Below are 11,688 nucleotides of genomic sequence, written 5' to 3'. Positions count from 1 at the left end.
TTAGAGTACAATTAAGCTTTGCAAAGTTTTCTATGGTTAATTGTTTGAAAAAAAACAAAAAAAAATTGTTGGGAAAAAGGCTGCCAGGCCTTTCTTCTGAGGTATCTCTTGGTGGACTCTAATCTACATTTCTGTTAAACTAAACATGCTGCTAACTGTACCACCCAGGGATCCTGCTGAATGAATAAAAAGTAGAAACTACGAGACTGTTTCTCATCCAAAAGGCATGATTATTATGCTTCTGTTTAGGTTTGTTTCTTCTGTATTTAGGTGGAATAGGATATATGGTATTACTCTGTGATTTCTGTTGAATGGATTATCTAGTAGAGTTATCTCACTTAAGGATATTCCTCTACAATCTGAATCAGTGGCAGTCATTTCACTGTCTTTATATCTTTATTGACTGTTGTCTGGAAAACTCACCCCTATAACACATGTATTTTAAATTACATTTCTTTTTAGTTAGTATGGAAAATAATAGAAATATCTTTTACAGTTATATAAAATCCAAATGTAACTTACAGCTTCATGTGGTTTAATCTCTACAATTTTCCAAAACAGAAACTATAACTTAAAATTAACTGACAACAATTTCAATAGCTAAAAAAAATTTCAAAATTCAAAGTTAGTGATATTGAGTTGATTCCAACACTCAGTGACCCTCCATCAAGTTTCGGAGGCTGTGAGTCTTAATAGAAGGAGACTACCCATCTCCCTCCCTCAGAACAGCTGTTGGATTCAAACCACATATGACCTTTTGTCTAGCAATGCAGGACACGACGAACTGTTCCACCAGAGCTCCTTACAATTTCAATATTCCCTGACAATTCTAAAACAATGGTTTATAACCTCCTCAAATATTCTTGTTCCTAAGCAAAGCAACTCTTTTTATCTTTTCCTGTCTATAATTTTTAATAAATTGTATCCTACAACTACCTCAAAGGAAAATCACACATATGAGGCTCTTTCATACTTTTCTTTCCTCCAATCTCTTGGGTAGTCAGCCTTGGCCTTTTTCAACACAATGTCCCTAATCCTATTTCATAAGTTAGTGCAAGTCCTCTTCTTAAAAGATACTGACTAAAAGTGTAATGGAGAAGAGAGAAAGGAGCACTGTGGGTTCTCATACATGTTAATGGTTTTGTATGAATATTAACTAGCATTTCACTTAGGAGAAACCATGGATAGATAGATAAAAGTAGAAAGCTATGGATCACTGAGAAACAGATCCATACAAAAAGATGATTAAAAACCAAAATGTTGCCTCTTCTAAATTAGGTAGTATTTTTCAAAATCGTTGCTTCTGAGTGCTGTGTAGTATTTTATTATGTGAATGTACCACAATCTTTCAATCCATTTGGTTGTGATTGGACATTTGGGCTGTTTGGTGTACAAATCTCCATTTGTGTATTAGTTCTAATTTCCTTGGGGTATATTCTTATTAGTGGAATGGGTGGGTCATACAGAGTCACTATGTCCAACTTTTTGAGGAAACACCAAACAGCCTTCCAGAGTGGTTGAACCATTTTACAATCCCACCAACAGTTTATGAGAGTTCCAATCTCTCCACATTCTCTCCAACATTTATTGTTTGGACTAACAAATTTGAAAAATACTTCATAACTTGGGAAAAGCTAGAGAGCGTTATGCTGGGTGAACTAACTCAGTCTAATAATGACAAATACTGTATAAGACCATTATTGTAAAAATAGAAAGATAACTAGTAAAACATGTGTAGGAGCTCAAAGGGGAATGGGGTGGGAGCACAGAGGTGAGGATGAGTGGGTTCCACAGTTGGTGGATGGAGGGAGGAGGGAAAGGAAATGGGAAAGATCCAGGTAAAAAGACAGGGTCATAATTGGCAAGGTCCAATAGTGATTCATTTTATAAAACATAATGCATGGCAATGATTGTATGAAATGCAACGTGAACAAAGAATAATTTGAAAAACAATATACACAAACTTTGTAAGCAAACCAATTTAAAAAACAAGTACAAAAAAAGTATGGAGGGGAAACCCCAACAAAATGCTATAGAGATTAGGGAATTCAATAGAAGTAAGAAGAAACACTTTGTGAAATAAGGTAAACCTTAAGTTCAGAAAGTGTAAGATATTCAAGTTTGAATTTAGAATACTTTTTTTTAAATTTACTTTTTTATTATTATTATTTTTTTGTGTGCGTGTACCGTCAAATCAAATCTGACTGGTACAGGAAGGGATTGTTCCTCCTTCCCCGGCAGAGCATCTGGTGGGTTCGAACCGTGCGCCTCTGGGATTGTAGTTGCAGTTCCTTGCCACAAGGCCACCAGGATTTAGAACACTTAAAAATAAAAAAAGCATGATGCCAGAAGACTGAAAGTGGAGGTACCATTCAAATTTATGCATACAGGAAATACTTTGAACCTGGCTGAGAAAGACCGAGTCCATATACATTATAGCACACAGTGTTAAAGCTGGTAAAACCAGAATTATCTTCAAGTTTGGAGCTGAGGTAGAGGGTAATAACCTCCTCATTTATAGGATTAACTATAAATATACTTTTTAATCATGTCAATAGTGGCTCGGTGACTGAGTACTTATTAAATGTTTATTTATGGATAGCTTTTTCCCTAAACCATACAGTATAGCAAACTTAGTTTTGTGCTTTACATAATTTATTGTCAGTGAAATAACCTAGATGACATACCTTCAGAAAAAGGACACAGATGATCAGATTAAATACAAGTTGTGATTTAAAGAGAATAACCACCAATCTTGTGGGTGGAAATTGTGATGACTGAATTGATCATGGGTGATCTTACATTATCCTCCTTATGTGGACTTCTTGAAGATTTTACTATGAAAAATATGTTTCTTAATATGAGAAAAATATGGATTGCATTGGTATTTTTAGAACTCATTTTCTAGATTGCAGGCAGTATTGAGACTAAGAACAAGTTCACTTGTAAATCTATCTTCAAGCTGAATTTGTACTTACGTGGTAGAAACAGTATGGTTCATATTTAATGTCAGTCAAATGTTTGTGTTAGCACACAGTATGCATTTCTTTGCCTGAAAGTCAAGAAATAAATACTTTCATGTCTAGTAAAACATCTTTAATGTAATATCAGTTTTAATGTGATATGTTTTTATTCATATAGCACAGTTGCTGTTGTTGTTGTTGTTATATGCCATCAAATTGCCTGCAACCCATCACGACCCTATGTACAGCAGCTCTGAGTCCTGCCTTGTCCTGAGCCAGTCTTACTGCTCTGACACACCCAATCTCATGTCTCCAGTTACTGTATCAATCTATCTTATCCTGGCTCTTCTCCTCCTGCACTGTCCCTCCACTCTTCTGAGAATGACATCCTTCTCAAAGGACCAGTTCCCCCTGGACACACGCCCAAAGTGTGTGAGGCAGTGCTTCAAAATCCTCCATTTATTACTATGAATCATGTTATGTAAGTCAAATTTTTAATATAATAGGCTTTATAAAAACAATTGACTGACAAAGAAGAATGTCATGAAACAACATATGATCAAGAACCTGTGGTGATGAAGGAGGAAGTTCAAGCTCCTCTGAATGAATAGGCAATAATAAGGTTCCAGGAATTGATGGCATACCAATTGATATATTTCAACAGGCACAGCCCTGGATGTGCTCACCAAGTTGTGCCTAGAAAACTGAAGGACAATCACCTGACCAACTGAGTGGAAGAGACCCATACTTATTCCCATTCCAAACAAAGGTGGCCCATCAGAGTGCAGAAATTATTGAACAATAACACTAATATCACATGCAAGCAAGATTCTGCTGAAAATTTTCATAAAACAACTGAAACTCTTCTAAGAATCAAATCCCTACACACATCCAAAAACTCCTCCAACAGGGTAAAAAGGGAAGCCACAGACTGGGAAAAAGTATTTGATAATGACATGTCAGATAAGGGACTTACATCTAGAATTTATAAAATTCTTGAGTACCACAGTAAGATAAAGGTAAATAATCCAGCCAAAAAATGGGCACAGGATATGAACAGACACTTCACCAAAGAAGATATTCAGATGGTCAACAAGCACATGAAGAAATGTTCAAAATCCCTAGCTCTAAGAGAGATGCAAATTAAAACAACTATGAGATATCATCTCACCCCAGTCAAAATAGCAAAATTTAACAGAACAGCAAGCAACAAATGCTGGCGAGGTTGTGGAGAGACTGAAACCCTTATTCATGGTTGGTGGGAGTGTAAAATGGTGCAACCCCTGTTGAAAGCAGTGTGGTGCTTTCTCAAAAAGTTGCAAATAGAGATACGATTTGACCCAGCAATTCCACTACTGGGAATAAACCCCAAAGAGACCATAACTGACATCCAAGCAGATATATGCACACCCATGTTTATTGCGGCTTTGTTCATAATAGCAAGGAGTTGGAAACAACCTAAATGCCCATCAACAAATAAATGGATAGAGAAGCTGTGGTATAGTCACATAATGGAAGACTACGCTGCATTGAAAAACAAGGAACTCATACAATATTATTCAAAATGGGTGACTCTGGAGGACATTATGCTGAGTGAAATATCTCAATCGCAAAAGGACAAATATTATATGGTGCCACTGCTGTAAAATGGGACTGATATTAGGGTTGGGGTAAGAATGAGAAAAACTGGATAAATTATGTATACTGCATTGAAACAGATGAGGGAGAGAACAGTTTAAAAGCAGTATATTATAGGGCATTATGATTATCATAAGAGTCTGGAATAAAAGTTGCAGAGTGGAGTATACTTGGGGTGGGGGTAGGGGGGTGCGGGGGATTGTATACCAATGAAGGAGTTTTTCTTTTACTTTCAAAAAGAAGAGTGAACTGGGGCGGGGGCGGAGGGCAGGGAGGAAAGTGTAACAATGAATGAATGGAAATCCAAAGTCTCTGTACATTTTCATTAAAATTAATAAAAATAAAATAAGAAAAAATACCAGGGGGGTGGGGTGAGGACAGTTAGATGCAGGAGAGAAACTTCACTCCAATTAAACAGGAAGCATGAAGCATTAGCCCAACCTATTTGCTCATCATTGCTCTTTGATCTAAATCAAACAGCATTAAAAAATATACCCACTGAACATTTTTCCTGCTCTATAGTTTACATTTGCACCCAGAGGCACTGTAGAAAAAAGACCTCGTCATCTGGTTCCATAAAAATTACAGCTGAGAAAGTCCTGGGGAGCAGTTCTGCTCTGTAAACTACGGATTCAAACTCAATAGCAACAAGTAGGCCCAGGGCTATCAGCTTTGAGGCATAAACTCTTCCATAATCTGCTACTCTGAGACTTGAGTCAATATGTTTGTATAGGAGAGTTTGGCAAATCCAAAAAAGAGACTGAGCAACCGATGGAAAAGATTTTTTTAATTGACTAAGAGACAGGTGAGACAATTTCTCCCTATAGGATTATCAAATGAAAATACTCCCCTTTCAAAACAACTATGAGATATCATCTCACCCTGGTAAGAATAGCAAAATTCAACACAGCAGCAAGCAACAAATGCTGGTGAGGTTGTCAAGAAACTGGAACCCTTATTCACTGTTGGTGGGAATGTAAAATGGTGCAACCACTATGGAAGGCAGTATGGTACTTTCTCAAAAAGTTGCAAATAGAAATACCATTTGACCCAGCAATTCCATTACTGGGAATATACCCTAAAAAAATCATAACTTCCACCCAAGCAGATATATTCATATCTATGTTTATTGCAGCTTTGTTCACAGTAGCATAGAGTTGGAGACGTCCCAAGTGCCCATCAACAAACGAATGGATAGAGCAGCTGTGGTATATTCACACAATGGAATACTATGCTGCATTGAAAAACAAGGAACTCATGCAATATTACACAAAATGGATGACTCTAGAGGACATTATGCTGACTGAAATATCTCCACACCCAAAAGGACAAATACTACATATTACCACTGTTGTAAAATAAGACTGACATCAGGATTGGGGGAACTTAAGAAAAGCGGGGATAAATAATGTGTACTGCATTGAAACAGATGAGAGAGAGAACTGTTTAAAAGGAATATATGATTAGGTATTATTTTCATGACAAGAGTCCCGATGCATAGTAAAGTGGATTGGGAGTGGGGAAGGACTGTATAACAATGAAAGAAGTTTTTTCTTTTGCCTTCAAGGAGAAGAGCAAACTATGAGAAGGGGTGGATAGGGAGGAAAGTGTGCAACAGTGTATTAACGGAAATACAAAGTCTCTGCAAACTTTCATTAAAATAAAAGAAAGAAAATGTTTCCCCCCCTAGGAATTAAAGTAGCCCTTTGGGTACTGAAGTTACAGTAGCAGTGTGTGTTTGGGAAAGATTGTGTTTGAGCATTCATTACAGCTAAAGAGTAAAGTGAATGATAAGTAGCTATTCTTTGCCTCCTTAGGGATATATCCTATTAGTCTCTAGGTCCCCCAGAACACCTAGCACATTCATCTGCCTCTTAACTGGACGTCTGTTGATTTAGTTCATTAGCAAGACAATATATTTGGAAAATAAGAGCCTAATGCCCACTTATCTTGGCTGTACTTTAGATCAGGGATAGCCTGCCTAAAAGGGCATTTGGACGGGGTCTCTTCACAGAACAAATTACAGCGGAGTCACTTGAGAAAGCAAAATTCTTGGGGGGGGGTCATTGAACTTCTGTACCTTCAGGGGTGTAAAGGGAAAAGGTGCCTACCACTCGGTAGGTTGTCTGACTGTCTAATATTGATTGATTCCCTACTGGGAATATAGGTTTACGTTTTAACCAGCACTGAAAGAAAGGTGAAGTGTCCTTTCTTCCCGAGAACTTGTCATCCACCAATCACGAGAACCAGTAAAACACTACAGCTCTGTCCATAGACCAGACCTGAAAGGCCTGCAGTCAGCGCCAGGAGGGCAGAGCAGAAACAGAATCAAAAAGGCAAACGTGTTTGTGGCAACTCCCATCTCTGTGAACCTTTGCCCAAGTCTGGCCTCCAACCTAAGGTGGCCACAACTTCTGTACCAGCACAGCGTCCTGCTGCAGCAGAGAGCACGTCCAGGAGCAAGGGAGAACTGCCCACCCAGAGAAGATAGTATCTGGAAGGAATGAGTGTTTGGGAAAAGTCCCAGTGCTAACTCAGTGCCAACCAGTCCCCACCTTCTCCGGCCCCCTCCCACTGGTTCCTCCCCTCCCAGCTGCTCTACTTCTTATAAAAACTCCACAGCTGAGCAGCCAGAGAAGCCTCTCTCCCCCGGCTGATGACAGTGAGAGGACCCACATGACAAGAGCCACAGAGACCATGAAGAGCCTGCTTCTGCTCACCATCGTGGCCACCCTGGCGGTGGCAATTTTGTGTTATGGTGAGAAACTGTACCCCTTCCCGTTCTTGCATTTTCTTTACTACTTCTAACTTCAATTTACTGTTATTTCCTCCTCCTTTCTCTCTTTTTTTTTCACTATTATTTTCAAGTATCATTAACAGTTCTCAGTTTCCACAGACTCTAAAATTCCCATCAAGCCTTTTTTATATCCTAAATATCTAGACACTTGTATAAAATTAAGAAGGCAAGTTCTTTCAATGGTAAGTCACTTGAGCTGAATGAATGCACACCTGGAACTTAGATATTTCAGAAGGATGACCAAATTCACAACTTCTACAGTCTCGTTTTTAGGGATGTTTGTTTTGACTTTGGCATCAGTTGGTTTTAAGGTACGGGTTGAATCTGTTACCACTAAGAAAATCAGTTTGGTTTGGTTTGTTTGTGTGAAGTATTAAGAATAGCCTCTTTAGGGACAGAAATCTCATCATGAATTTACTGTTTGTTGAATGAGTTAATTTGAAGGTCAGTTCCTATACTTTAAAATTTTCAGAGAAAAATAGATCGTATGGCTTCTATTACCAAGAGGTAAATTTTGCTGATTTTTCAGAGGTTGCTAAATAGCTGTCTGTTCAAACTTATAAAAGAAAATTTAAAGCAAAACTCTTTAAGTTATTCAGCCTTATGTCCCAACAATTTAAATACTTTGTTTTTAAATAGAAAGTATATTAACAAAAATAAGTCCTAGAGGTCTCACTTTGAAAATCGTTCAGAAACTTTCTGTATCCAAAGGCGTGGTTTCTTCACCTCATTTTTTAACTTCTCAAGCGAAGCGGCCTCAGCAGAATGACGAAATGAAGAAAACACGTGCTTTGACATGGTCTCAGTTCACTCTCCTAGCTGACATCATGCCCAGTGTGAGCTGCTCAGCTGGAGCCAGTGGTTTCTGCGGCTGCCAGTTTAACACAGGGCTTTAAGAGCCTTGTGGACCTCTTAGAAACTTGTTCTGGTGAAGCACAGCTGAGCAACCATCCAGCCTGCCTGGGAAACCTGGCTGTTTTCTCAATCTGCCTATATTTTCCTGAACCTTGCTTTCTGACAACAGCATACTCCCCCCAAAAAATGAAGTAACATTTTCTGAAGACATTTCTGCACCAGTTAAATCACCTTCCCTTTCCCATCCCACTTGTCTGAAAAACTCATAGCTCTTGGGAAATATTAGCCAAATCTGGCCTCTGATTTCTTTCACATCAGTAAACTGAAGTGCAGAGACCTTCCCTAATAAGGACAAAGTGAAAAAAAGCAATATAAATCCTGACATTGGCAATAATAACTCTGTTAAAAGTATTCATGTCTTTTTTACTCTTTTTTCCCTGTATTTAAAGTGGCATGTGATATACAAGAATAAAATTAGTCTTTTTTTTTCTCTTTCAATTACAGAATCTCATGAAAGCATGGAATCCTACGAAATTAGTAAGTGAATACTTTTCTTCTGTATTTAATCCCACATACTGGAGAATCTCTTATACAGACAAAATGATAAGATATATAAAAATGAGGAGAAGGGGGGAAAGTAAATTTTAAAATTATATGACTATAAAAATAACCAATGAGTAATTGTTTAAGCTCTATAACACGTAATTTGACATTTACACTGTATTCCATATACAGAAACTCTTTTGGAAATTCTAAGTTGGCAGCACATCGGCCACACAGATGGAAAACACAGAGTAATGGCAAATGGCAAAACACAGTATTGGAAGCTAAATCAGCTAGTAGACCTCAAAAAGGAAAAATCTTCTGCCGTTCTGGCTCATAGAAACTCTGCAGGACAGAGTAGAATAATTCTATAGGCTTTCCAAGGCTGTCCATCTTTACCAAAGTGGATTGCCTTACTTTTCTCCAGAGGAGAGGCCAGCAGATTCAAATTACCAACATTTTGGTTTGTAGTCAAATGTTTTAATAACTGTGCCCCCAGATCTCTTAGTAGACCACAACCATCAGCATCACATCAAATATTATTGAGTTGTTGTTGTTGTTGTTATGTACCGTTGAGTCGCTTGCGACTCATAGCGACCCTATATACAACAGCCCTAAACTCTGCTCTGTCTTGTGCCAATCGCACTGTCTCTGACACTCCCATCCCGATTATCCCAGTCACTGAATCAATCCACCTCATAGAGGGCCTTCCTCTCCTGCGCTGTCCCTCCACCCTCCCAAGCATGAGGTCCTTCTCCAAGGACCAGTCTCTCCTCACAACATGTCCAAAGCATGTTAGACGGAGCCCCAGAATCCTTGCCTCCAAGGAGCCACCCGGTTTAACCCTTTCCAGGATGAATCTGTTTGTTTTCCTAGCAGTCCATGGTATTCTCAATACTCTTCTCCAGCACCACAGCTCAAATGCATCAATTCTTCTCCTTCTATCCTCCTTGATCATTGTCCAACTCTGTGATGCATAACAAATGATTGCAAAGACCATGGCCTCTATCAGACGCACATTAGTCTCCAGAGAGACACCATTGCTCTTCAGTACTTTGGAGAGGTCCCTAACAGCAGACTTTCCCATGGCAATACTGGACTTTTAAAGACTTAGTAAAGACCCACATAACATATCACTCTCATTTTTAATATACACATCTTTTTTATATAATGTTTAAACTGTTCACCTACTAGTAATCTAAAGTTATGCTTTACAAATTCTAGGGACAGACAGGCTTTCTCCTCAAGGGGAGTAAACGAATATTAGTAGACATACCAAATTTAAGGAGAACAAATTGATTGCCTGAAAGAAAAACAAGAGACCTTAAATACTGTGACCCATATGAAGAATCTCTAAGCCACATGTAAGGGCTATTGATTTCTTTTGATCCAAGAATTTATGAAATCTTACTCATCCCCTTAACTTTAATTTTCTCAGAAAATTAAAGGTCTATGAAATATGTGCATAAATGATGTAAATAAATAAATGAATCTTCAAATATATTCCTGTCAGAGAATATTAATGAAAATGATTTCAGTTTTGTTTCTCTAAAACTGCCTATCTGTTTTCTGTTTGAAGATCCCTTCTTAAACAGGAGGAACGCTAACAGCTTTATGTCTCCGCAGCAGAGATGGAGAGCCAAGGCCCAGGAGAGGTGGGTAACAGAATTGGGTGGTGAAACAAGTGTTTCCTTTTACTATTTGAAATTGGATACCAACATCCAAGAATCTGCAAACAACTGAACTTTTAGAAGACCTTTTTGTGAAAGACCAGACAAGAGAGGAAAGCAGAAAGCAAACTACTGTTTTCACTTAAAATTTAAACACACACACACACACACACACACACACACACACACACACGCGCAAAAGCAACCTAGAAATCTGTTCTACCTTTGTTCTCGGAATATCTCTTGAGGTTTTGGGGGTTTTGTTGTTTTGTTTTGACTGTGGGAGGAACAGCTATCATCAATTTTTTTTTTCATTTTTCTTTTCTTTTGCTATTTCTCATCTGTCCTCTCTCATTACATTTTTCAAATATGGCTTCTCTCTCTGCTTCCTAGGATCCGAGAACAAACCAAGCCTGCGCATGAGATTAACCGGGAAGCCTGTGATGACTACAAGCTCTGTGAACGCTATGCCATGGTTTATGGCTACAATGCTGCCTATAATCGCTATTTTAGGCAGCGCAGAGGAGGCAAATGAGAAGGGAGGGTGTCTCCATTGTCCCGCAGCCTTGTGCCTGGTTTTATACTCCTTTGCCGTAGCATCACTGAAGTCTTTGAAACCATACATACATCGCTTGTTCCTTACGTGTTCTCTTATCTGACTCCATCCCGGCACCTAGAGTGTTTGCCATTTAAGGAAAATACAGTGTAGTTAAAGGGCAGAAGATGGTTAAAATGTGTAATTATGACATAATAAAGTTCTGATTGGATACTTTCATTTTGTGAGTCTACTTTCTTTTTGGAAAATTCTGGGATCTAATCACAACCTAGCTAACCCAGTATAGAAACTTGTGTTGATTACAAGAGTGGAGGAAGGAACCTTACAGGCATTCACTTTCACAGACAAACAGCCAGCATTGCTCCAGGCCTCACCACCTTGAGATCATAGGAGAATTTCTTCCTCATGTATGTTTTCCAAAATTTTAAGCCTCAGAGACAAAGAATCATAACATTTCTCGACCTTTAAACATCAAATGGCTTCGAAATTCCTACCAGAATCTGTAGCCATCTTGTTATCTACACCTGAATGCAATCATGAATTAAATTGCCACAATATGAACTCTTCAAGTAGATATATGCATACCCATGTTTATTGCGGCTTTGTTTACAATAGCAAGGAGTTGGAAACAACCTAAATGCCCATCAACAAACGAATGGGTAGAGA

General features: G+C 38.4%; 1 protein-coding gene across 1 annotated transcript; it reads left to right on the top strand.

The window, feature by feature from the left end:
* The first annotated feature begins 7,298 nt into the window (after nt 1-7,298).
* Nucleotides 7,299-11,001, top strand: MGP (matrix Gla protein). The gene is made up of 4 exons (XM_006888478.1): nt 7,299-7,359; nt 8,758-8,790; nt 10,376-10,451; nt 10,860-11,001. Exons 1-4 carry the CDS (start codon nt 7,299-7,301, stop codon nt 10,999-11,001), a joined length of 312 nt encoding a protein of 103 aa, XP_006888540.1.
* Nucleotides 11,002-11,688: the final 687 nt, after the last annotated feature.

This window comes from Elephantulus edwardii, unplaced genomic scaffold (genome assembly GCF_000299155.1).
Source record: "Elephantulus edwardii isolate Elephantulus edwardi_28Jun2011 unplaced genomic scaffold, EleEdw1.0 scaffold00067, whole genome shotgun sequence".
In the NCBI taxonomy this organism is placed as follows: domain Eukaryota; kingdom Metazoa; phylum Chordata; class Mammalia; order Macroscelidea; family Macroscelididae; genus Elephantulus; species Elephantulus edwardii.
This window is presented reverse-complemented; position numbering and strand designations above follow the sequence as displayed.

What these genes read in the sequence shown, in the direction of transcription:
- MGP (XM_006888478.1), top strand. Translation starts at nt 7,299, where the DNA reads ATGAAGAGCCTGCTTCTGCTCACCATCGTGGCCACCCTGGCGGTGGCA. An exon ending in GGTGGCAATTTTGTGTTATG is followed by an intron (nt 7,360 to 8,757) that starts GTGAGAAACTGT and finishes TTTCAATTACAG; the next exon opens with AATCTCATGAAAGCATGGAA. An exon ending in AGAGCCAAGGCCCAGGAGAG is followed by an intron (nt 10,452 to 10,859) that starts GTGGGTAACAGA and finishes TCTGCTTCCTAG; the next exon opens with GATCCGAGAACAAACCAAGC.